Source organism: Alexandromys fortis, unplaced genomic scaffold (assembly GCF_014885135.2).
Source record: "Alexandromys fortis isolate MF-2015 unplaced genomic scaffold, M_Fortis_MF-2015_v1.1 scaffold_170, whole genome shotgun sequence".
NCBI lineage: Eukaryota > Metazoa > Chordata > Mammalia > Rodentia > Cricetidae > Alexandromys > Alexandromys fortis.
In genome coordinates this window covers 2,732,153-2,759,232 of record NW_026068084.1, presented here as the reverse complement: position 1 = coordinate 2,759,232, position 27,080 = coordinate 2,732,153, and the positions used below count along the sequence as shown (strand labels likewise).

The 27,080-nt window shown below is 46.8% G+C and overlaps 2 protein-coding genes across 13 annotated transcripts in view; one reads left to right on the top strand and one right to left on the bottom strand.

The window, feature by feature from the left end:
• Window positions 1-5,283, top strand: part of Nav2 (neuron navigator 2) — a 625,897-nt gene extending 620,614 nt beyond the window's left edge. For all 12 annotated transcript variants that reach the window (XM_050122142.1, XM_050122136.1, XM_050122147.1 and 9 more), the window contains 2 exons: window positions 436-639; window positions 2,011-5,283. In XM_050122142.1, coding sequence (XP_049978099.1) covers window positions 436-639; window positions 2,011-2,136 — 330 coding nt within the window. In that variant the 3' untranslated portion in view covers window positions 2,137-5,283. The remainder of the gene's footprint in view (window positions 1-435; window positions 640-2,010) is intronic.
• A 17,595-nt stretch (window positions 5,284-22,878) lies between these two features.
• Window positions 22,879-27,007, bottom strand: Dbx1 (developing brain homeobox 1). The gene is made up of 4 exons (XM_050122090.1): window positions 26,641-27,007; window positions 25,967-26,068; window positions 23,860-24,062; window positions 22,879-23,214 (listed from the first exon to the last, which is right to left on the bottom strand). Exons 1-4 carry the CDS (start codon window positions 27,005-27,007, stop codon window positions 22,879-22,881), a joined length of 1,008 nt encoding a protein of 335 aa, XP_049978047.1.
• Between the last annotated feature and the right edge of the window lie 73 nt (window positions 27,008-27,080).

Genomic DNA, 27,080 nt, shown 5'->3' with positions numbered 1-27,080 from the left:
GTTGCTGCCCAGGACCCGATCTGGGAAGAATGTCCTCTCCCGAGTGGGACTTACCCACTGGGATCCCAGAGGTAGCTTGCAAGGTTGGTAGTGACTGGCTCTTCCCAACACTCAGCAGCAGCCTCATGGTGGGAATATTTACACCATGGAAATGGGCCAAGTTGTCTGTCAGACTGTTTACCTTGCTGGAGACGGTTGATCAAGTTGAAAAAGCAAGGCCGAGAGGCAAATGCTGTGCACATCAATTGACAGCAGAGCTGAGAGTGAGCCCAGGTTAGACTGCAGAGCCTAGTACCACAGGCTATCTTTATCTTGGATGACTTCCGTAGTTCCAAACGCTGCATGAGGCATACTGCTGGTTTGGGAGGGTTTCCATCGAGCTGCGAACCTGGAACAGCGAGGTAATCTCAGTCTGTACCCTCTGCCTGTTTACAGCTATATGGCAGGCGTGCCCCCTGGGAAGACCCTGCCAAGTGGGTAATGGACACCTACCCATGGGCTGCCAGCCCACAGCAGCACGAATGGCCTCCGCTCCTGCAGCTCCGGCCTGAGGATGTGGGCTTCGATGGCTACTCTCTGCCTCGGGAGGGGTCAACAAGCAAGCAGGTGCCCCCCAGTGATGCTGAAGGAGACCCGCTGGTGAGTTGGCAGCACTCAGTGAGTGAAAGCCATGGGCTGGGTGTGAGGCAAAGCTCTCTGGACAGAGGGAATCGACAAGACCTCGCCGTGGAAGGCTGATCTAATATGAATGGTTTTCCCTAGTATTTTCTTCCGCTGTCTTAGTTTTCCACTAAAGCCTTTAACTTCTCTTAAGGTTTTTCTTGTATAGGGTTAAAGTTAGGTGATTTCTTTTCTCCCCCTTTGAATGTCCTTACACATATTCTCTGCCGTCTGTTCGCCCTCTGACTGAGATGCCACCGTTACTATAGAACACGGGGAAGAGGCAGGTGTGCTAGGACCTGTCACCAAGGCCAAAGAACGGGACGTTTTGAGAGCAGGAGACATGGGCAGAGAACATGAGGGTCTAAACCCAGGTCCTCTGACTAGAGAGCTAAGACTAAGCCAAGTTTTGCTAAGAAACAGGAGAACTTACAATAAATGAATAAAGGAAGGAGGGAGGGAGGGAGGGAGGGAGGGAGGGAGGGAGGGAGGAGAGAGATAAATGAGAGCAATGATAAAGCCCCAATCAGTGCTATAATTCTCTCCCAATACAAGAGCCATGCATTGTCATGCTGCCAAGTTATACCTCATGTGTAAAAAAAAACAAAGAACGAGGAAGCAAAAGTGCCCAAGTCTCCACAGGTACACGATCAACCTGCCGGAAACCCGGCCCCAGCTTCCACGGCAGCTACATCCGAAGTATGGCAGAGTACCACTTTCATTACCTAACAGAAGAGAACACTCAAGAAGGGCGGCAGGAAGGGCTGGAGGGCAACCAGATCGCTTGTTCTAGCTCCGGTGGTGAGCAGGTGTACTAAGTGCGTGCCAGCATGTAATCTGGCTTGACCGAGGCCTGCCAGTAGGTGCCCGCAACAGCCTCATGGTTGAGGTTGTGAATAGGACCTAATTAAAAGGAGTTGGTGCTGCCGTCCTGTCCCTGAATGAAGGCTGTGGCAGCTGCTGATGTCAGATGTCAGAGCTGCCCGTGTCCCACAGGCGACAACTGGGGGGTGGCATCTGTAGGGCTTTCCATTGTGCCGGCAGTGTAGCACATGCATTAACTCAGTCTGCATGTCGGTGCCGTGGGCCAGGAACTCTTCATCCTTACATTAGACCAGTAAGGAAATGACGTGGGAAATCGTACCCACACCTCTAGAGGTCATGTGACTAGAAATCAGGGAAGCTGGGATTCGAACCCTGCACTCTGAGCTCTGGTCCTCAGCCTCCGTCATCCGCTCTGGCCCTGGGGCGAATCTGGAGCAGGTTGAGCAGGTGTCAGGAGTTCTGGAGAGGCAGGGGTGGGCTTCCCAGCACACTGACAGACATTGCCGCCTTCTGCTGTCTCCACAGATGAACATGCTGATGCGGTTGCAGGAGGCAGCCAACTACTCCAGCCCCCAGAGCTATGACAGCGACTCCAACAGCAACAGCCACCATGACGACATCCTGGACTCGTCCCTGGAGTCCACTCTGTGACCGAGGCCCCCTTTTCCCCTCACCCCATCCCGCCTGCATCCTCCACTTCATTCTGAAGATGACTTTCCTGAGCCAGCCCTGGCTGCCACAGCCTCGAAGCCAGAGCAGAGCGGCAGGAACAGGCGAGCCTCATCCCTTGCGCTCTGCCCTCGCACGCACGAGCAGCCCAGGACCTCCTCCTCCCGTGGTGATGACTGTATGAGCCTCTGCTCTACTCTCCTTCTCGTTCTGCCTTGTTGACGTGACCTCCGTGAGACGCTGAAGACACTTCACGGGAAAGGGTCCTTACCGTCGAAATATAAAGAGATTCGATGAAAATTTTACATGTAAGATTCCACTTGGTGCCCTGAAACCCAGCAGCATCCCCCTACAAGCACCCCCAGACAGAAAAGACTAAACCCGCCTTGGAAACACAGACAGCAGGGTTTCCCTCAGCACAGACCCGCCTGCTCGGGTCTGGCCACCAGCACCCCAGAGCCATGCCACCCGTCCCCCACGGAAGAACTGGTGCTAACGATGGCGCTTGCTCGGAGCGCCACCCAGGGACACCACTACATCCTAGTCTCTGTTTGCCACATGGTGCTCTCCTTCCCGAGAGGTATCTTGCCTGTTCCAATACATCCCTCTCCCCTTCTCAGCCCCCCTCCCCGGGCCCCAGTTATCCGTGAGAGCGAGAGAAGAGGTGAGCATGCCAGTGAGAGCGGCGGATGGGGCTAGCCACACAGAGGAGCGCGCCTGTTTCCTTCGTCTGTCTAAATGGTCAGGTTTCCGTCCGCAAACACTGTGTACTGTGAAAGTAGTTCTTTGGAGAACTCTCGAACCCTGCCTGTGTCTGCCTTTCTGCCTGGCTGATTGTGACAGTCCCCCACCCTCACCCCTCCCCCACAAGAGTCAGTCCTTTGGTGGAAGCAAGAGCTGAAAAGTAGTTGAGTTTAGCTCCTCCTCAGCTTGGGTTTTCAGTGTCCATCGACACAGCTCTGTGCCCTCGCCGTCTCCCGTGGGGCTACGGGCATCTGCATCCCTGCAGATGGATGAGGGCCAGTTCTCCTCCTGTGGCTGAGCTGCAGACCTTGCTTGTCCTTCTCATCTCTGAGAACTAAGAACCCCACCTCAGTCACCCCCAAGCCCCAGCTGCAGGAGGAGTTGATAACGTATGTCCCCTCTTCAAACGCTGGCAATTTCCTCAGAACCAACGTGACACAGCTTAGCCAGGGAGGGGCAGTCACTCTTCCCAGAAGCCTGGCCCTGCCTCCGTCCTGATGAGCCTCGTCTGACCTCTTTGGTGCTGACCCCCCGCCCCATGCAATGCCTTACTGGTTTCGTACTGACCGTGTCTGTCCACGTGAGTGTTGTGCCTGCCTGGGGATGTGTGCGAGTGTGTTCCTCACCCAAGTAAACAGGGCTATAAGTCATCTGTTCATAAAGAGAACACGAGTTGCCGACTTCTCATCCAAAAGACTCATCTGTGTGGATGTATGGTTGTGAGAAAAAGAAAAAAACAGAGAGAGAGAGAGAGTCCCATTTTCTTTTTAAGTTCCTGTCAGTCTCCAGCCGACAACCTCACTGGACAGTGACCCCCACAAGTCCATATGACATTGCAAATCCATTTCTGGGAGGCATAAGCATCCCCCTTTGTTTTAGAGTCTTTCCTGGCTCCGGTGAGGGGGTCTCTGTTAACAATCAGGGTTTTAAATTCCATCTTTTCCTATTTTGTTCTTGAATGTTTGTCTCTTGGGAATTTTTTTTTTCAGTTTTAATTTTCAGTTTTTTACCCTAAGAGCTTAACCCAAAACTTCTCCCTTTGCTTGGGATGGCACTGTTTTGCGTCCTCCTCCTTTAGAGGAACGAGAGCCGTGTGCTATTAACTGGCAAACACAACCTTTTCCCACCCCCCGCTGTAATCCCAGCCTCAGCGTCCGCCACTCACGTGGGTGTGAGTGTGTCCTCTGTTTTGTTTGTAATGAAACATTTAAAGCGTGTGTCTAGCCTGTGACCAGGGCCAAACCCTGAGCCTTCTTCCAGTGTCCCTGAAGGGTAGCCCTTCCCAGTCTGTCTCCCAGCAACGACCGTACACTCTCATACTGTGAATTTGGGAGGTTATAAAATCCGAATCCCTCCGCCTACATAGTTTTCTCAGTCACCTTAGGAATATACCCTACCTGTGTTGTTTGGACCCGTTCTCCCCATCCCTAGTGCCCAGCCAGCCTTTCCTGCCCCGACATCCAGGTTCACAACAGAAACCTGTGTACCTACTGCTGCCTGGCAGGCGAGCGGTGGCAGAGTTACACTTGAGTGCCTCCCAGCTCAGCCACCTTCCTGAAGCTCTGGGAAGCGGGTGGGGCTGTCGAAAGGCCCGTTTCCTCCTACGTGGTGATTCTACCTTCCTGTCGCTCAACCCTGGACAAAGTGACTTTGTACTCATTTAGGGCTCTGTCTGAAATGCTTCCGTTTTGCCTTTTTATATAGATAGGCTAATTTTGAAACGTAAGGAATCCTATGCAACACTGGCGCTGAGGTCCCAGTGGGAGCCAAAAGTTTTCTTCCCAAGAGGCCAAGAATCCTGCAGGGGCCGTCAGTGAGATGGGAAGCCCTTTTAATTTAAGGTTGGGGTGGGGTGGGAGTGTGACAAGGGCAAGGCTTGCCCAGATCTTCTTCTGGCCTTGGGGATGTTTTAAAGTTTATTGTTTAATGCTCGACTTTAAAATTCCACGTGCCCAGATTTGACCCGTGGCAAATCTACTTCAAAAGCAAAATGGTCCAGCCTTGCAGCTGTTGGACGGGAGGTTTGCTGTTTTGACCTGCTTGTTCCAGGCCGAGCGGTTTAGGAAACATGTTCTATAAGATGTACATTTTTTTTTTCATTGTAACATAGAAATTGTAAATAATCGAGGAAACTGCTGCATTTTGATGACTTTTTTCTAGCCATTTTTAAAGAGAAAACTAGGAACTGAGTATTTTGTGTACGGTATGTGTCCGCCTCCACTCCCCCTCCCTCCCTCCCTATTTAATCTTCATTTGTCATGAGGTTTTTGGGTTTGAGAACAATCCGCTGGAGATCTGCCCCATGTCTTAGAAAAATAAAGCTAATGATTGTACCACTCTTAAATTATTCATGATTCAATAAAAGTTAATGCTTATTTATTCAGACCCGTGGTTTGGCTTCCGTGTGTTGGTAAGAGATCTGTCTCGTGTCAAGTGCTTGCAAGGAGGTACGTCATTCTTCCCCTGAGGCCACGAACCTGGGGAACCCCAAACCTGTGTCCTCTCCACCTTGGCTGGGAAGTCATCGGGAGCCACCTCTCCCCGTTCCTCACGGAAGTCACTGCTGTTCACTGGAGTTTGTTAGAGACACAGCCCAGCTCTGCCAACCTTTATGAGCCAGAGAACCTTCCGGAAAGGCTGTTTTTGCACGTTCTCTGTGACCCTCCAGACTCTTAATCTTTGTTGTTGTTCAAGATTATGTGAGTTTTGTTTGGATTTTGCCTTTGGTTTTTTTTTTTTTTTTTTTTTTTTTTTTTGAGATAGGGTCTCATGCATCCCAGGCTGGTCTCAAATTCACTATTCAGCTAGGGATAACCTTGAACTTCTAACACCCATGCCTTCCTCCTCCTGAGTGCCACAGTTACATATGCACGATCATGCCTGATCCTGGGTGCAACCCAGAGCTCCCTCCGTGCTCTGCAAACTCTCTTCTCTACAGAGCCCTGTAGTGATAGGAGCAGCAGGGCTGCGTCCCTGGCACCCGGCCGCCCGCATGGCTTATGCCCCAAATAATTACACAGAAACTGTATTCTTTTAAACACTGCCTGCCTGGCTCGTTATCTGTAGCCTCTTATTGGCTAGCTCTTATATATTAATCTAACCCATTTCTAATAATCTTTGTAGCCCACGAGGTGGCTTACCAGGGAAGATCTTAACCTGCGTCTGTCTGGAGTGGGAGAACCATGGCGACTCCTCGACTAAACTTCTTTCTCCCAGCATTCTGTTCTGTTTACTCCACCCACCTAGGGGTTGGCCTATCAAGGGGCCTAGGCAGTTTCATTATTAATAAGAAATCACTCCCACATCAGAGCCCCAGCTGCAGCTCTGTGGCGTGTCCATGGCTCATTCTTGACTGACAGGCAAGGTGTGATTGTTGCCAGCATGGATGCAGAGATCAAGCCAGGGTCTCTCCCCTCCCCTCAGGCCTTGCAGATCTGAGTTTGTTTATGGATCATTCCTCAGAAGCTGCTGACTCTGTGCCATCACGAAATGCTGGTGCTTAGTAACTGTCATCCACCTGCTGTAGCTCCCTTCTCTAGCACCTCCTAGTCTCTGGTAGTCACTCCTCCCTTCCCTGTTAGAGACCAGCTTTTGGAGCTTCTGTATGTGAGATCATACATTATATACCCGAATCATCTCAAAAATCTTCCAAATCCATCACCGTGGCCACTCTTCCTTTTGTTTTTGGCAGGGTCTTGCTGTCCACAGACTGGCCTGTAACCTACTATGTAGCCCAGGTGTCACTGAACTCACAGAGATCTGCCCGCCCCTTGTGTTAAAAGTGTGTGTACCAACCCACCCAACCATTTTACTCTTTTTTTTTTTTTTTTTAGTGGCTGAATAGCATCTGACTGTCCATACACAAATCTTCACAGCTTCCTTGTCGAGAATGTCAGGTGATGGGAACCGCACCTGTCTCTCAGACTAGTCTCATTTCCTTTGGACATAAACCCAGGAATGGGGTTGCTGGATCCTATAGTCAGACTGTTTTTCATAGGTTTCGTTTATTTTATATATGTGTGTGTTTGCCTGCCTGTGCACCATATGCATGCAGCATCTTCAGAGTCCAGAAGAGGGCGTCAGATCCCCTAGAACTGGAGTTACAGACAGTGTGAGCCACTATGTGGGGCCTGAGAATGACACCCAGGTCTTCTTCAAGAGCAGCAAGTACTGACTGGGTATAGTGGTACGCACCTTTAATCCCAGCTCGTGGGGGACAGAGGCTGGCCTTGATTTCTGAGTTCAAGTCCAGCCTGGTCTACATAGAAAGTCCCAGGATAGCCAGGTCTCTTTAGAGAGATGTGTCTCATAAAAATGGAAAAAAAAAGACAGCAAGTGTTCTTAGCTACTGAGGCATGTCTCCCGTCCCTGCTTTAATGTTGTGAGAAACTTCTGTAGACATTCCAGTTGACATTGTATTAATTCCCTTCTCCACATCTCCACCAGCATTGGACTGGTTTTGTCCTTTTGATAGTATTTATTATACCTGGGATGTTTGTAACCAGCATCCTGGATGATGTTGGAGCTTGGCTTCTTGGACCACACTCTTAAGTATCAGACATCCAGTGCCCATCTCTTGCAACATTTTTAAAAGACCAACTTGAGGCAAAAATGTGAAAACTCTTGGGACATAAATGCCATGCAAGATGGACAAGGACTTTGCAAAAGGTCTAGAAAACCCGCCCACTCTAAGAGGGGCAGTTGTGGCTCACACCTTTAATCCCAGCACTGGAGAGACAGAGGCAGGTGGATCTCTGAATTCAAGGCCAGCCTGGTGTATAGAATGAGTTCCAGGGCAGCCAGGGCTACTCAGAGAAACCCTGTCTCACAAAATAAAAACTAAGCCAGAACAAATGAGCAAATAGCTTAAAAGACTAGAAGACTAGAATAGATAAACCCAACTAACCCAACATATACTCCCTTTACTATGTGGAGCGGTGATTGACATCAGTGACTACAGGACCGGAGCAGGAAAAGATACAGCAAAGCACCAAGCCCGCACAGTCACCAGTTGTCACTGTGAAGCCTGAAGTTGGCTTGTTTCCTTTAAAGGCTCAGTGTGCCCACCAGCTTGGGAAAGGCCTTCCATACAGAGGCTTCCTCTCTGGGCAGTATTCAGCCATCAACATTGGGTTTTGGTCATTGGTCACTGGTTTGAGCCAACGGTCAGAGTATAAGTGCCTGGGGACAGGGGAGTAGGAGAAGAGACTCACATACCCTCCACCTGGGGCACTGGTTCATCAAGCCTCTGCAAACCTCACAGCCACAGTGCCTGGAATTCGAATGGCACCGTAGAGGAGACAAGATAGGCACTGCCAGGCTTCTGAGTTTGAAGTCTCACTTGCCACCCCCACGGCGACTGCTGGTTTTAGCAGACCAGCATACCAGGAAAGAACCAGGAGGCCCCAGAGTTAATGACCCTGGCTATGACAAAGGGGCAGGGAGCAGGATGCCTGGAACACGGACTCTGGTCCACTTTCCATGTCCTGTTTATAAGACGACAGTCCAACAGGGGCAGGGGAGGTCACGTAGGCCCTTCCAGAAGGTGTGGGCTGAGGATCCTAATCAACCCAGGCAGACACAAGAAGTTACAGGAAGGCAAGATTTAATGCAGGGTAGCACAGAAGAAGGGGGAGGGGGAGGGAACTGATCAATCAGCTGCTGCAGAGCAGACTCAGGAGCTGAACTGCGTCCCCAAATGTCTATGGTTTAAGAAGGAGGTGGGTCAGCTGTTGGAAGGTTCCCAGCTTCCCTAGGGCTTGGGAGCCTGAACTTTGTTTTACTCTGCAGGTAAAATGGAGTCTGAAGTCAAAATGGCTGCCCTTAGGACAAGGTGCTTTTGCCTTCTCCCCAACATTCCCCGCTTGTCTTTGTAACTAATAAGACGAATCGTCATCTAGGGTCTTGACTAAGGGGCTTGTGCTGTGAGGTTAGAATCATGAGCTGGACAGCACCTATGTGATCTTAAGGACAAAAGTCAAAATTTAGGAGCGTAAAAGAAAACTTTATATTTGGAACTTTTACTTCTCGGAGTCCATTTGACCTGTGGCAGGTAGATTCAAGCCTTTTTGACGCCTGACACGTGAATTTTTAGTTTACCAGAGGAGATAGACATTCTAGATAATATTAGCATTTTCATTATGCTGATATTCATATTTGTAGGAAAAGAAGCAGCCAGCAGGTGTCTGTAAAACAGCTGGAACAGATGTACACCTTGGAGACAGAATAAAAGCTAGGGCTTTGGGTTAGCCTGATGGAAAACGTCTTTAAGTCTATAGTCAGAAGACAACCAAGGGAAATTTAGTAGCTTGTGTTTATGACTGAAGGGTGAGAAGTCAGGGCTCTAGCAGGTTAGCTGAGCGCCCTTTATTAATGACAAGACCCGGAACCTCTGGAAATTCCGTGTAACAACAGACTTTTAGTAAAGTCTGCAAGTCACACGGGGTGCATACGATTAATGTCTAAGACCAATTGTCCCGTCAGACTTTCGTGTGCCTTTGGCTGCTATGGGAACATACAGAGAAACATACCCGGAACAAGCCATGGGGCAACCTGTCAAGGTAGCCAGAGCAAGCCAGCTCCGTGCTTCTCTGCAGTTCCTTTTCTCTTTCCTATGTTTCTGCATTATCCTTACTAGCATTTGACATTTTATTTTTTATTTAACTATTATTTTTAAAGATTTTTATTTTACTTATTGTATATACAGCATTCTGTATGCATGCATGCTTACACACCGGAAGAGGGCATCAGATCTTACTCTAGATGGTTGTGAGCCACCATGTGGTTGCTGGGAAATTCTGGAAGAGCAGCCAGTGCTCTTGTAACCTCAAAGCCATCCATGCAGCATACATTTTATATATGAATCAATTTAATTATTATTATCTTCTCCCTCAGCATCATTAGAAAGTGTATTTTACCAGAGCCAGGAGTGGTTTTTATTGAGAACATATGGAAGGTTTTTTCCTTTAATGAAAGGTTACATATGGAACCTGTTTATACTTTAATATACGAGCAAGGCAAACCTGTTTGCTTTTTCTTAACAATAGGCCAGTAGCTTTAGCTAACTAATGCACTGATTACTGAACTAACAAGCCTCGAGGGAAGGAGCTGATTGCCTAGCCAAGAAGGCCACAGTTAGCTTAGCTGTCAATGTCAGAGATCTGAGGAGGATTAACCAAAATGATGGTCCATACCTAGACAGATATCCCAGGATCCTGAGGTCACCATGGCAACGAGGGCAGGGGACAGCAGTCTTGGCTGCCAGGCCAGAGGATGAGAGGCTTTCCTGTGGAGGAGGAATATGAGGAGGCTGTCCTCACCTTATCTAGACATAGCAGGGCATCAACCCTCCAGTGTCCTGCTTGCCCGCAGGTTGGGCTGAGCCTTGACATCAGGTGAGGTGCTGAGGCCGCCTTGCCCAGGGGTCAGCTGGTTAGCATTACCATAGTCCAGGTGGAGTTGTCCATTGCTGTGTCCATTGTCTTCTCGGAGACCTTGGGAATCACTGCTAGGACCCGAGAGTCTCTTGTCTATCATACAAGTTTAAATATTTTTCTAAAGGTAGTTGTTTATTAAGCAGCGTATTGATTTTATTCAACTAGTAGACCTACATACAGCTTCATTTACAATAATTTTTATAAAGAAGAATAATGCAAAGAAAAAAGTAATGTATAACCATGTGTATTATATTAAAAAGAAAGCCTTTTATTAATCATCTGAAAATCAAAACTAGCAGGAAATAGCTCCTCCTGGAAAAATCTTCCCACAATTCTTATTTTAGGGCTCTTTGTTAATATGATAACCCTAAAATTCTTCCACAGAAACTTCAATTCCATTATGATGTTTTTTCTATGAAATTATATGCACTCTGTAAAGTTATATACTATCATTAGCAAGCTTATCTGTGTTGACATACTTAACATATCTCTGTATACTATAATATTGTTAGTTTAGAAAATTATCTTTTTTGAAAATAAATTATCTGAAAATCCAGGACAATTTGCTAAATGTATGACTCACCAATTTTCACCCATTTTCATGCCAAAATATGTAAGTATTTGACCCTAATATTGTAAGGAATACTTCCCTTTCGCTTCCATTTAAGGTTTTCCTTTGCTCAGTTTTGGATGAAGACGTGTCAGATTTTCTGTGTGCGCCATCACATTTGATACTTCAAAATCACAAACCTTCTGATTTCCCCCAATTTAACAAAGAATAGATGATGTGTACAATCAAAGAGAAAACTTCATTAAAATGTCAAAGTCCAGAACTGAGTTATTCTGTACCTTAATTTTAGACAACAGTAACCACTGCAAAAGTGGCGTAAGTGGCAATATAGGACAGCTAAGCTCCTCCCACTTAGAGAAAGAGTGATGATACAAATTAGAATCACCAGCTGAAATAACAACAAAGCAACTATAGGGCTAAATAGGAAGGGGAACTGAGGTATACACTGTGGATGGAAATATGAATTAGTTCTTTTTTCAATGGATTTTTATTGAGCTCTACATTTTTTTCTGCTCCCCCCTCTCTCCTCCCCTTCAATGCTCTCCCAAGGTCCCCATGCTCCCAATTTACTCAGGAGATCTTTTCTTTTTCTACTTCCCATGTATATTAGATCCATGTATGGCTCTCTTAGGGTCTTCATTGTTGTCTAGGTTCTCTGGGATTGTAATTTGTAGGCTGGCTTGCTTTGCTTTATGTCTAAAAACCACTTATAAGTGAGTACATGTGATAATTGTCTTTCTGGGTCTGGGTTGCCTCACTCAAAATGATGTTTTGCCTGCAAATTTCAAGATGTCGTTATCTTTTTTTTCTGTGTAAATGTACCACATTTTCCTTATCCATTCCTCTGTCAAGGGGTATTTAGGTTGTTTCCAGGTTCTGGCTATGACATACAAAGCTGCTATGAACATAGTTGAGCACATGTCCTTGTGGCACGATTGAGCATCCTTTGGATATATATCTCTAAAAGTAGTATTACTGGGTCTTGAGAAAGGTTGTGTTCTAATTTTCTGAGAAATTGCCATACTGATATCCAAACGGGCTATACCAGTTTGCACTCCCACCAGCAATGCAGAAGTGTTCCTTTTCCCCCACAACCTCTCCAGCATAAGTTGTCATCAGTGTTTTTGATCTTTGCCATTCTTACAGGTGTAAGATGGAATCTCAGAGTTGTTTTGATTTGCATNAGGGAGTCTACAGCCACCGTGCGCGTGCACCTCTTCGGTGGTCCTCAGGTCCCTCGCGAGTCACAGTGCTGCGGCGTGGAAAAGAGACTTGGAGAAATGGAAGGCGTTTACAAACTATTTGTTGTATGTATCGATGAAATAGGAGAGGCGGGCGGAAGAGCGCAGGGGGAGGGACCGCTAGCGAGCACGGTGGTGGGGGAGAGACGCACAACGTTGTGCGGGAGCCTTTATTTCTGATTTTGCTAAACACATACACCCCCGCCAAGGAGCGTGGCTTACTGAGGACCTAGGTTCACATGTTAGGTTGATCCGTCCAGTGTGCCTTTGACACGTGGTTGCTGCTGCTGCTGCTTACTAAGGAAAGGAAGGAGCGAGGAAAAAGTGTTCCCATTAGGAGAGGCTCTGCCTGTCGCGGAAACGCGGGCCGAAGCTTTGCGCTCGGACCCCTCCTCCACGCTGACTTCTGCAGGCTAAGGACCAGCGTCCCATCTTAACCCTCTGAGCTCGTCCCTCAGCTTCTGGCGACTTTCGTGGGACGGAACCCATTGAGAAACCCTCAGCTTTACCTGGATCGAGACCAAAAGTCCCTACGTGCAGCCAAGGCACCGTTCCACAGCCAGCCTCTGCTAGCAAACCGATACACACACAGCGCCGCCATCTTCGACAGGCGTCCTCCCTGACACACCCGATCAGCCAATCAGATGCGAGCTTACTGCAGCGGTCCCCGTGGTGACCTATTCCGGTGCACACCGGGAAACGTAGTCCAGTTGCCATTTGCGGAAGAAGGCGGTGGCGCGCTGTCGGTGCATATTGGGAGTTGTAGTTGGAGAGGTTCCGTGACCGTTCCGGGTGACGCCTTCTGGTTCAGGGGGTGGTCTGTTGTAGCACTGTAGACTGTGAGGTGGAGAAATTGGCAACAAGGAGACTACAGCGAGGCCTGAAAGACTGTACAGTCGGGCAGGAGACGTGGCTCGGAGTTGCAGCCAGGCGCAATGTCTGATAAGCCACTAGGAACGTGACCGCTCCGAGACCGATGCAGGACCTCACCGGACACATCGAGTGAGCCTCGTCTTGGCGGGGCCTAATTTCCAGCGGTCGGCTAGGCCTCACCGGAGCCCCATTGCTGTGGCTGCTATTCTGGAACGAGGAGATGGCGACCCCGAGCCCACTGCTGGAGCCAAAGGTGAGCTGCGCCTTCCAGAGCTCTCCGTTATTTCGCCGCTCCCGAAGATGACCAGGCCGCGCATCACCTCGTCCCCAGTCCCCATCTGCTGGCAGCCAGCTCTAAGGGAGGACCCCAGCCAACCGCCCGTGTACCCCTTCCTTCAGGGTGCAGTTAGTTCACTTGCAAACTGTCCACGGGCTCTTTTTTTTTTTTTTTTTTTTTTTTTTTCCTGTTGTCCACAGGGACCACAGCCAAGGCTGACAGCCAGGCAAGGCAGTGGGTGCTGGCTGAGATTTGTAAAACCTAGGACCTACAGCCAGCTGCTGGGGTCTAAGCCCTAGGTCGGCTTGGGGCTAAATATGTGCTGGTATGGGTAAGTCACTTAGCATTTTAGGGTATCCCATGCCCTCTTAAGATGAAAGTGCCGGTAATAGGGCTGTTTCGTAGAGGTCTGTCCAAGGTTACAGGGGTTAAAAGACACAGCATGAGGTGCATGGCATGCCACACTTGCAAATGTTAGCTGTAATTATGATCTTTTTGGTGTTTAAAGGGGGCTGAGGATGTGGGCTTACATTGCCGATATGAAGCTTGGATTTGATACCCAGCACCCATAAAGCAGGGCATGTAATACACACTCTAATCCCAGGATTTAGGAAGCGGGGTGGGGGATCAGAAGTTCAAGATCACTTGAGACCAGCATGGGCTACATGAGACCCTGTTCAAAAATAAAAAGTGTCCCTGAGATCTTCCAGGCTGGAATGCACATCTGGCCACATTCTTTATGACGGACTCACTCCTGGAGCTGTGGGGTCTAGACAAGCGGGTGGTGGCCTTCAGAAACTCCTTCCGTGCCTTGGGGTCAGGAAGGTTAGAGCAAAGTATTGAGATCATGACTTGCCTTGCTCTGTATCCCTGTGGGAGTCCTGGGCCTGCCTGTTTGCCTATAGAACAGCTCGGCAGGTGCCCAAAGGCAGCCTTGACAACTGGCCCCATCGTTGGCATGCTTGCTCCTTCTCTCGGGCAAATGTTGCGGGGAGTGGGGGATGGGGCAGCCTATTTTAACATGGCCGTCTGCACTGGGCCCTGCCAACCGTATTGATGTACGTATCCTGGTTATGTGTTCCTATCTTCTGAGCCGGGCTGGGGCGAACATACACAGCACTGAGCAGATGTCTATACCCGCAATGGAGACAAAGCTCTATCTTTTTTTTTTTAATTTATTTATTTTTATTTATTATCTATACAATATTCTGTCTGTGTGTATGTCTGCAGGCCAGAAGAGGGCACCAGATCTCATTACAGATGGTTGTGAGCCACCATGTGGTTGCTGGGAATTGAACTCAGGACCTCTGGAAGAACAGGCAATGCTCTTAACCTCTGAGCCATCTCTCCAGCCCGACAAAGCTCTATCTTAACTGGATGGGCACAGACTGCTGTGCACTCTGAGTTCTTTCTTAACAGACCCATGGTGCGTGGCTCCCCAGGGCCATCGTCACAGTGACATTACCGCAGCCCACGGGACGTTTATGAAGCACGCCATTTGGATACACCATGATGGGGGCTAGAGAGATGGCTTAGTGATCAAGAGTACTCTGACTGCTCCTCCAGAGGTCCTGAGTTCAATTCCCGGTAACCACATGGTTCCTCACAACTGTCTATATTGGGTCCCGATGCCTTCTTCTGTCATAAAGGCATATATATAGATAGGGTGCTCATGTATATGAAAATAAATAATTAAATCTTTACAAATACACAATGAGAGTAATTTTTTCAATTTTATTATAAGTGTATGGTACTTTTCCTGCCTGTACATCTATGTCACATGTGCAGTGACTGTGGCAGCCAGAAGAGGGTGTTGGATTGATGTAGGAGGATCTTCTATCTATCTGTTGCTTTCATTGGTTAATTAATAAAGAAAACTGCTTGGTCTGATAGGTCAGAACATAGGTAAGTGGGGAAGACAGAACAGAATGCTGGGAGAAAGAACGCAGAGTCAGGCAGACGCCATGAAGCTCTGGCCTGAGATGGACGTAGGTTGTAATATTCCTGATATGCCATGACATCGTGGTAAACACAGATTATTAAAAATGGGTTAATCAAGATGTGAGAGTTAGCCAAAAAGAGCAGTGTTTAAATGAATACAATTTGTGTGTTGTTATTTCAGGGGCTAAGCTAGCCGTGCAGGAGCCCGGCAGGACAAAAAGCAGGCCTGCTCGCCTCATCACAACATTGGTTCCCTTGGAACTGGAGTTATGGATGTTTATAACCCACTGTGTGGGTGCTGAGAATTGAACTCAGGTCCTCTGGAAGAGCAGCTAGTGCTCTTAACCTCTGAGCCATCTCGCCAGTTCCAGCTAAAACAAAACAACACATCTCATTTATCCTGGGCTGGCCTCAAAGGTGCTGTGTATCCTAGGATAGCTTGAGCTTCAGATCCTCCTGCCTCAACCTCCTCTGGGATTACAAGCGTGCTCCACCATCCCCAGTGTATGCTGGGGATCAATTCCAAAGGTTTTGTGCATGCTAGACCAGCCTTCTACCAACTAAGCTGCAACCCCAGACCACAGTGAAAGTTTCTGTTCAGTTCTAGGTAATACTTTGTCTATAAAAAAATAAAAATAAAAAAGAATTAGCTTATTTATTTATTATTTTGTGTGCATTGGTGTCTTGCCTGCATGTATGTCTGTGTGAGGGTGTTGGAGCCCTGGAACAGGGGTTACAAACAGGTGTGAGCTCCTATGTAGGTGCTGGGAATTGAACCCCGGTCCTCTAGAAGAGCAGTCAGAGCTCTTAGTCACTGAGCCATCACTCCAGCTCCCAGGATTAGTTAATTTTTTACTCTTTGTCTTCTATTAATTTTTTAGCACTAAATATGATTAAATATAGCTCAAAGGATAGTAGAGTCTAATAAACTTTGTGGTTTCTAATTAGGATTTAATTAATATTCTTATTTCCTTCCATTGTAAAATAATATACTAAATCTGCATGCATGTACCAGGCATATACTGTTTAAAAATGTTTCACGTTTTGTTTGTTTTGAGTGGGTTTTCACACGTGCTGTGGACTTGGGGTGGGAGCTGCAAGTGTTGGGGCCATCTCAGGGCCCTTTGTGGTGGGAGCTACAGATGTTGGGGCCATCCCAGGGCCCTTTGGGGTGGGAGCCACAGGTATTGGGGCCGTCCCAGGGCCCTTCCTTTTCTGGTAGGAACATTTGTTTCATCCCTCTGATATCTCTTTACCAAGTGTTCAGCTCAGTTTTCCTATGTTAGCTTAAGGGGTATTTACTTGCTAACTCATGGCATATCCTATAAGCAAAATGAGTCTGGTCAGGGTTCCCAGCAAAGCTGTGGTCACTCAACACAGCACCATAAGGTAGGGCACTTTGCTCTGAAAGAAGGCCTCATGGCAGGGCACCCTGACGCTGTCCTGCCCCCTCAGGGCACCAGATCTCCTCTTTAAACTGACTGATAAGATACAATCCTTAGGAAGACCTACCAATGAAACTAAGAAAAATATTCACACACAGACAGAAGAATTTAGAGCAGAACCTATCACATTATTGCATTATGAAACTGAAGAAGAGCGGCCCAAGGTTACTAGAAAACCAATCTTAATTTTTCCAGTGACCATACAAGAATGACTGCTTCTTTAAATCTCTCCACATCTAACATTTTGACAGGATCCCAGTTAGCTTCTGCACAACCTTGAAATTAAAGCAACATATGGCTAACACATCAATGAACTTATGGGGACATGATTTGTTACAGCAATGGAAAATCATCTTAACATTTCTCTAATCTCAGAAATAAACCATAAAATAAAGATGCTTCTGAGAGAAATATTAAAAGTTATTATCAAGAACAGTCCCTGACTGACTTCAGGTTGAACATGAGCAGGGCACAGTGACTGCTGGCTTTTCAAAGGTACCAACAGCCCTACCTTTAAAACAATTAATTGATAAACCTGTCTGGGTGGGACAATGGCCTTTGACATGAGAAAATTTACAGGTATTAGAATAGCTGGTACAGGAGCAGCTAAATGTTCAACATATTGAAGAACTGACAAGTCCTTCGAATTCTCCTATGTTTGTTTTTAAAAAGAAATCTGGAAAATGGAGAATGTTAACAGATTTAAGAGCCATAAATAAGGTGATTCAGCCAATGGGTTCTTTACAGCCTGAAATTCCCTATTCTCTATTACCTAAAGGATGGTCTATTATAGTGATTGATTTAAAAGACTGCTTTTTTTTAACTATACCTTTACAAGAACAGAATAGAGAAGAATTTCCCTTCACAGTGCCTATTTATAATAATTGCTAGCCTGTTAAATGGTACCATTGGAAAATTCCCCCACAAGGAAAGTTAAACAACCCACCTTATGTCAATATTTTGTACAACATCCATTAATTAGAACTGATTCATAAACAGTTTCCTCAATCTATAATTTACTATTATATGGATGATATATTATTGTCTGATTCAGACACAGATATTTTAGGGAAAATGTTGGGTGACATAAAAAAATTGCCTTGTTGGATATTATAAGTTGCTCCTAAAAAAACCCACAAAAACAAAAAGAGGAAATTTTATTAATTGTTTAGGATATAAGATAGGTTTACAAAATATTACAAATCAGGAGGGATCAGTTATGAACGCTTAATGATTTTCAAAAATTGGTGGGTACAGTCAGCAATTAGATTAACAACTCAAGAACTGAGCAATCTCTTTCAAACCTTACCAGAGGCTACGGACTTAAGTAGTTCAAGAAAGCTTTCAGTTGAGGCTGAGAGAGAATTGGGTCTAGAAGAGAAGAAATTACAGGGTGCACATGTGGATTGCTTAGATCCAGAGCTTGATTGTATTCTGGTTATTTCACCTTCTCATTATTCTACAGAAATTCTCATGCAGACAGAATATCTTAGAATAGATATCTTTACCACACAAACAGAGTAAAAATATTAAAGATACATATAGAAAGTCTTCTGAATTGATTCCTAGAGGAAAACTGAGACTTCATTAGTTAGCGGAAATAGACCCGGTAGAAATTTTTCTAATGCTGAAACTGCCTCATTATAGGCAGAAAACGAACATTGGCAAAGAACTTGTGGTAATTTTGTGGGAGAGATTAGCAACAAGGGTCCAAAAAAACAAGAGACATCAGTTTATAAAAAGAACTGATTAGATCTTTCCTCACGTGGTATGAGGAGCACCAATTTCTGGAGCCTCCACATTCCATCTATTCTAATGCAACTAACCCAGGAAAGACAGATTATAAATCAAAAAAGTTAAGTAGAGTGGCTCAAATACCTTATAATTCTGTTCAAAAGTCATAGTTATAAGATAGTCTCATGGTATTATTGGACTTTCCAGAAGCTCTTACTACAGTTACTGGCTCTCAGTTTGCAGAAAGAATTGTTTTACATATTGAAACTGCTGAACTTATTCCAGATGATTCAAAATTAACTTTGTTATTTGTTCAATTACAAGAAACAATCAGAACTGTTTTGTTATACATCCTTTGTGTATAACACATATCAGATCCCGTACAGGTCTACTAGGTCCTCTGGCACAAGCTAATGATGAAATTAACCAGCCATTAATAGGAAATGTGCTAGAAGCCTCAGAATTTCATAAAAAAAAACATCATGTTAATAGCGAAGGTTTGAAGAAAGATTTTTCTATAACTTGGCAACAAGTCAATAAACTAATAAGGAAATGTCCTATTTGTTATTTGTGTAACCAAATTCCATAACCTATCAGGAAGTAACCCAAAAGGTACTCAAAGAGATAAAATTAGGCAAATGAACGTGTTTCATTTTGTGGAGTTTAGAAAATTAATATATGTGTACCATACCATAGATACATATTCAGGGTCTCAATGGGCAACTGCTTTGATTTCTGAAATTACAGGCTGATTCTGTAATTATACATTTACTAGAAGTTATGGCCATTATGGGATTAACAGTACAAATTAAGATTAGCAATGTCCCAGCATATGTCTCTAATAAAATGACACAATTATATGCTGTGTGTTGTGATACGCTAAAGAATTGTGTCAAAATTGATCAAGATTAGATTTGAACAGGAGAGACATATTGATTAGGAGAGGGGATATTTCATCAAGCGGCATGGCCGTTCAATCTAAAGGAACTTAGAAGACCAACAAACGCCTTTCATTTGATCAGATAGAACCTGCCAAAAAGGGAAATTCCCCAAGGTTAGGGTTGGGGCAGGGTTTTGCTTTTGACTTTCCAGGAGAATAAAATCAAGGCCTCTGAAGACCATTGGACAAATGAGACATCAGAAGAAGAAGGAAGAATTATTCAGAGGAAACATCCAAGGAAAAAGGATAAATTGTCCAAATGGCATAGCACCTTTCCAACAGGATAAAATCTCATGCATCCTCACAAATGGTTGTTTCTACTGTTCTCTACAGACATAAAAGACAAATGATTTTTTTTGTAGTCCAAATTCAATTAAAAATTAAAGCTGGCTTTGGAATTGGAGCATAGGACTTGCCTTCTGTAAACTTGGGCATGCTTGTTAAAGGAAAATCCAAACTCTCAGTCTATGTCAGAATATCCACTTGGTAAGGGACAGAAGAAAACCACATTAAGGGACTATTCTCTCCTCACTAATCTCATAATCCTTTAGTTTTATTTTGACTCTTTAAAACTTTTCTTAGGGTATAAATATTACCTCAAAATTCATAAATATTTAAACTTTCCATAATACTATTAATGGTCAAATAGAGCACTAACTAATTCTAGAAATAGGCTTCATCTAGCTTCCTGTATGTAATTTTGGGCTTGGGTCTGAATCAGGTAACTAGGGCTTAAGTTTGTGAATCCTGAATGTACTTAAGAAATTTTGATCCTTTAAGCTTTCTGAGATCTCCTTCATATGCTATTTAAAATGTTTAAGTTTTCTGTAGTGAACCATGACCATGCCTAACAGTGACCTTTGAAGTCTCCAAAAGGATGATGGGACCTGGCAATGATTCCACCTGGGTTGTGGTGATGCCACTGAGCTGACAAACACCACCCAAAGATCAGCTATGGGCTATAAACTACTCAGGACAATTTCAAGATGGTTAGTTAAGATGGTTCAGCCTTATGGACTACTCTACCCAGGACTTCAGATAACTCTTGCACTTTCCCATCACAATGAGCCTGGACAATAGCTAGCTCTCCCAGGACTTAATCTTTATTTCAATTTTCTCAGGTCCCACAAAGATGCATTATTCCCAGACAACAGGAAGTAACTTTAGAGAGCATGGTGTCCAAAATTCCCAAAGGTAAGGTGGATAGGTTTTTAGTTACTCAATGGGTTATAGATATTTTTCGTTGTTTATGGGAGTTGTTTTCAAGTTGTTATTGGTCATGGTTAGGGAGAAAACCAAGCAAAAGGGATTAGATTTAGGAATCTCCTTCTGAAATGAAAATGGGGGAACACAGGAATAATAGGGGAAAAGGGTAGATTGTTGAATCTACTTTTAAACTAAAAATGTAACTATTAGCCTAAACTATTTTAAATTGATATGGATATTTCTATATTGATAGAAAATTAAGGTTATTTTTTGTTATTTGTCTCTGCTCTTGTTTAAGGTATCATACCAATGCAGCTCATTTAATAATGTAATGCAAATTTATAGTCCTTGCAAGTTATTATTACAAACTATTTAAGATAATTAAGAAATACAGGTTAATAGTCATCTAACAATCAAATTTATGTCCATGTTAGGTATGTTTTCAAGGTCAAAAAGATTTATTTTAGATAGATAGATAGATAGATAGATAGATAGATAGATAGATAGATGGTTTTCAAACACTTCGAAGACCTACAGAATATAGCAATTAAGATTTTTAATAACATAAAATTTTTCATGACTACAATACACGTCTGCTCCTGGCAGCACCAATTTACTTCAAAGAGCTATATGTAAACCAACCTGGTCACGACATCAGGAGCAAGCGCTGAAGAAGTCAGCATGGAGGTTAGCCTTGTGAAGAAGAGGGAGAATTGGGCTCACATTTCAATTATCATATAAACCGCCTCACTGATGCTTGGCGACTCTGAGTTGCGGTTTGAGTTAGAAGTTCACAAAGAACTGTAGTCTGCAGTGCGTGTTATAGAAACTAGTCTCTCACGGGACAAAAAAGCCCCCTCCAAGATCCTGGTGCACAGCTCCCTTCTCTTAGGCGACAGCTAAGAAAGTCCTGCTACTGCTGAAAGGGGTCCCCTGGGGGTCCCCGATCACTTGTAGACCCCAGGGCTGGAACCTGTATCTGGCTCACAGGCTGTGACTGTGACTGACATTCCTGGTACAACCAGGCCTTCTGAGATGGATCAGGACTAGTTCTCAAGCTTTCTGGAGGACTAGAAAAGAATCCCCTTCCAGAGGGAACCTCGAAAGGACTGCAAACCCAAGCCACCAGACTGCACTGCCTGCTTGCAGCCCATCACTTAGCCTGCAAGAATGGGAAGATGGATGCAAGCCCAGTTTCCTGGTACTCTCTTCCTGGAGCTGTTACTTGTCGGTTAGCATATACAGCTGTTATAATAGCTTGCCTCTGGAATGTCCTCCAGACCGAATCTGTTTCTTTCAGGTCTCATGTTCTGGGAATTAATGATGCCCTTCAGCCATTAAATCCATTCTACCATTTATTTTGGCATTTGTTCATTTGATACATATATACATATATAAAAAGTCTGTACATGGTAAAAAATACAAGATAAGCATTTCCTTATAAGTTATGAAGTTACACAGCTACCTCTTAAACTTTAAAGACCATTGCGGAGAAAAATAACGAGCGAGATGTAGCCAGCCCTTCATTCTGGTCATTCACAATAACCTCAGTATAAAATATCCATACAAAATATATATACACGTAGAGCACAGCTCATAAGAGCTGCCCAGACAGCAAAGCTGTGTGGAAAAAAAATGCCAAAGAGGACTACAAGTCCATACCCCAGTGCCAGGAGCTCGGCTGCGAGCTCTGCAAAGGGTTTCCCTTGAAATAAAAAAGGAAGCAAGGCAGAGTACTGGGTGCACATGTTCTACATGGAGAGAAAGCTAAATGTTTCCAAACAGAACAGAAGTAGAGGCACACTCTTCTCTACAGAGAGAAATCACTCCCTCCCCCAGAGAGCATCAGGATGGGATGCTGGTGCCTGTGCTTTTTTTCCTTTTAGGCGGGAAGGCACCACTGTACCCTCACTCTCTTTTGGAATTTTTTGTGCTCTCTACTCTCAAAGGTAAGAAGACAAGACTGCTACTAGCTACAGGAAGGTGGCCATCCTGAAAGTTAGGGGTCCCTTGCTTGGTGTTTGACAGGCTCTGATTCCCGGTAAACCCTGGCGGTGGGACTGGAGACAGAAAGCCTTCTACACACATACACCCTGCACACCGTGTCTGAAACAGTTCGCAAAAAATAGACGCAATGCGGCTGTTGGGGAAAAGTTAAGAGTATTTGGAAATGGAAGCGCTGAGTAAGGAATGTGTCTCTGGGACAACAGAAAGGGCTGGGGCACCCCTGAGAAGGCGGTGGGTCTGTGGTAAGAAGAGGTTCAGGCTCCTGTACAGAGGTGGCGACAGTCTGAGAGCCTGGAGCCAGAGGGGCTCCTAGGACACAGTGATTTCTTCGTCCTCCTCACCCTCCTCATCCTCATCGGAATCAGAGAAGTCCGAGGGTTTCCCAGGGCTGCTGGAGTGTGCAGGGGAGGCGGGCAGGGGCCCTTCCAGCAGGTGTCGAGGGTCAGGGGGCGCATGGTAGGCCAGGCAGGGACCCCGGATGTCTTCTTCCTCATCCCCAGGGCCCTTCTGGCCTACGTCACTAAGGTCTGGGTGAGGGTTTAGTTTCGTGGGCAAGGTCTGCTCTCGGCAGCCCCCGCTAGATAGGAGCTCGCGTTCTTTGGAGTTTCGCCACTTCATGCGTCGATTCTGGAACCAGATTTTCACCTGAGGGAAGAACCGGGAAGCCAGTCAGTGTGTGTACTCACGTGGAGTGGGGGAAGCCCTCAGGACCCAGACTTGGGGAACACGGAGGAGGGAGCTATCTTTCCTGCCTTCAAGGTGATTTTTGCGGAGTTACTCCTTACCACCCTCGCTCCGGTTCCATCCATCTACCCACCTACCCATCCAGGCATGTTCCCAATCATCCATTCGTCCACTCGCCCCCATCCAATCATCCACCCATCTATGCACGTATCTAATTCATGTAAGCACGTATCCATTCATGCGTTCATCCACCTGTCCCCACCATGCCTACATTTATCCATGCACACACCTATCCATCCACATACATCTATCCACCCTATCCATGCATCCTTGCAACCCCCCCCCCATCCATCTTCTCCACTGGCACCTGACTCAGCTGAGTGGGTGGGGGTGCTGGCTCTAGTGAGATGGGAGTAGGGGAAGCAGGCTGCTCTGGAGAGCTTCAAATAACTTGGTTCCTCTGCTTACTCCTTCGCTAGGCCTGGATTTCCTCGGCTGCACCGCCAGCCTAAGTCGCTGAGAACTCTTGCAATTGATTGACACGGATGGGGGGAGGGGGCGGATGAGGGTGGAGTGTGAGGGTGGGGCAGTGGAGGCCACGCGCACCTGCGAGTCCTTCAAGCCCAGTTTGGCGGCCAGCTTCTTCCGGTCAGGCTTGCTGATGTATTTCTGCTTCTGGAACGTCTTCTCCAGGGCTTTGCGCTGCACATCAGAGAACACGGCTCTGCGCAGCATGCCCCGGCGAGGCTTGCCGCGAGCGGCCAGGGGCCAGGAGAACGTCCCGGGGATCGGCACGACGCTGGAGGACGCTGCGGGGTGGGGGAGGTGACGAGTGAGCTCCGCGTCCTGCTGAGAGGGAGCCTCCGCCTTCTACAGGCTGTTTTCCCCGGCTTTCTCCCTCCCTTTCTCTCGGGTCCCTTCATCTCTTTAAGGCACTCCTTTTTCTCCCCGTAGAGAATAGATCGAGAACCTACAACCTGCCTGAGTGAAAGGCGCTTTCCGCACAAATAACTTTCCCTTTCAACCGTGCAAACCCGGATTAGGAAAAACCACGAAAACAGCGGCCAATCGCCTGTTGCTCGCCGCAAACCCTACCGTTCAATGGTCTTAGCCGCACCAACCAGCTTCAATAACAACAGAATAAAGTAAATTACGAAAATAAAAATAAATCATCCTGCAGCGACCACTCGGCACACACCCGCGTTCCCTCTAAGACTCACGGATTCTCAATCACCTTGGTGACGTTTGCACGCTTTAAAGCAAGGTATTTTGCTGGTTGGGCGGACAGGGGAAAATCTGCTTTGACTAAAAAAAAAAAAAATCCAGTCATTCATCTTTTTTTTTAATATGATTTTTCCCAGCCTCCCCACAACGTAAAGAAATCGGCTTGAATACAAGGAAAGTGGTGTCTAATTAGCACGTTGACCGCTTCCCACTGGGAATTGGTGCTATAAAAAGGGGGAGAGTTTCGCTTTAAGGGAAAGAAAAAGAAAAAAAAAAAAACAGAGACGCTAACGAAGCGTAAATGGTAATTGTGTAGTAATGAACTAACCGCAAAAGGCTATGGACAAGCAGCGAGAGCCATATATTACCGGGACAAAAGAGATTTACACTCCAGCTAAACACAACTGCAGCCCCAGAGCATCGGCAGAGCAGTGGTGGCAGAGGCTCCTCTACTCCCGATCTTTCACGTTAAATGGACACGAAAAGCTATTTATAAAGCTCGGGTTGTTTTTGTTAGGCCATTGAGACGCGGGAGAAAGGAGCAAATTCCATTGTGGGCAAAAGCCTGAATGGTGGCGACGGGGAGTTTCTTCGCCCCCCCTTTTTTAAAAAAAAAAAAAAGAAAAAGAAAAATCCGTCGCTAGTTTCTTTTGCTGTTACTGGGAGTTCTGTCCTGGCCATGCCCAGCCCCCACCCAACACCATCTAGGGGCTTCCCGGCTGTCTGCGTTTTAACAGCTGTACAGTGTTCTAGTCGACGTTTGAAAACTCGAAACTTTCCAGGATGGAAAGCTTTTGAGGGTGCTTCGCCTGTAGACTAGGACCCAGTGCGGGATTCTGCCAACTTTTTCTTCTTTCTCAAAAGGAGCCCGCGAGCAAAATAAGGGGTCGGGAAAGCAGATTGGCAAGAGAAGGTTGGGGTGGCAGGAGGATCTAGGCTTCCTACCCCTGGGCGACCCCAGACATCCCACACAAGAGGGCACCCCATGCGGTCTTGTGAGAGGGGGGGGGGAAGCCCTGAATGAGTGTTGAAGAGAAATTAGCAGCGGCTGGTAGGTGTTTCTCGGCGGCGTGGAGGAGCGAGGGCCAGTCTGCGTGTGGCTGCCCAGAGGAGCTGGCCAATTGGTCACGGTGCTGAGACCTTTGTGGCGAATGGTGGCCAAGTGCACCGACTCTGTGGGAAACGGCGGTGTGAAGGGATGCCAACAGCTCCTCGCCGGGAAGGGAACCGCCTCAAATGCGGACCATGACAATTCTTGCTAATTTGTAGAGCAGGGAATTGGTGCGTAGTGTCAAGCAGTCACTGCTTGTGCTAAATGGGGTATCAAATTGGCGCGACGGATTCGTGAATGTTGTACGCCTCGCAACCTCTGAACCAGAGCGTAACCCCGAGGGGTGGACGGAGAAATACGACTTCGGGGCAGGGAGTGACGGCCCCCGGACTGGGGAGGGACGCCCGTCTTGAAGCAAGGACCGCGAAAGAGACCTACCTGGGAAATAGGAGGATCTAATGAAGGGTTGGAAGGAGCCTTCGAAGTAAGGAAAGGCGAACGTCTTGGGAGGGGGGCTCTGCAGCAAAGCCGGCGACGTTTCTAGTAGGGGGCGGGGGAAGAAGGAGAGAATTTGGTCATGTGTTTGATCAGTACCTGGCGCGTCACACACACAATCTAATTAACAGTGCAGCACGTTTCCGGGGAATAATTTAAAACATTCATCTAGTAAAGTAAAGTTGTGTGGCATTGTCTCATTTGGGCGAATCCCTTTAGCACCCCACCCCCGTTAGACTTAGGCCCTTCTCCTTTCCAGACACTATGAGATGCTGCAGAGTCACCCATAATATAAAACAACGCAACAAGCGTGTTTAAAGCATGCTGTGTTTAAAGAAAAAAAAAAGGCCCCTAGCCGTTGAGGGCGGGAACGCAGGCGCCAAAGCGCTTGCGCTCTGGGACGCTAGACTAGGGAAATGTGCTCAGTGGTCCCGGGGCTCAAGTTCATTCGGATAAGACAAGCCTAAGGTTTTTCTTCCTCCTAGGTCCTCAGTACCTAAATTTCATAATCCAGGACCTGGCCCTTGGGGGTCTGAGTTCTTGCGTGGACCTGTGCCCTAACAAGCACAGAGGAACTCGTTTGGGAAGGACGGGTACAGGGCTTGGTTGTCACTTACCTCTTCTGGGCGCTGATGAGAGGATGGCATTCACCCCAAACTTCAGAAACGTGGGCTCGCTGGCGGGGGAGAGGGCTGTCTGTGGAGAGCTGCCACGCCGGCTCCCGAGCCCCGGAGAACCCAGGTCCGAGGTCCCCGACTCGGCGAGGACCGTGGGGGCCTCCTGCCTGGGGGGTGACAGGCTGGCAGTGGGTATGCTACGGGGCAGGTAGGTGGGGGGCCGACTGATGCGGATCAAATCTTCCACTAGAAAACTAGAATGGCCGGAAAACGCAGATTGAAGGGACTGGGGCAGTGTTAAAGTGGGCGTGGGTCGCAGGAGGCTGGGATACCCCGTGGGGGACGCGAGGAGGCCGGGGAACATCATGGTCAGAGCGGGCGGGTGCAGTAGCCCCTTTTCCAGTGGCCGGAGGGCAAACACCTGGCTTCCCGCCCCTCCC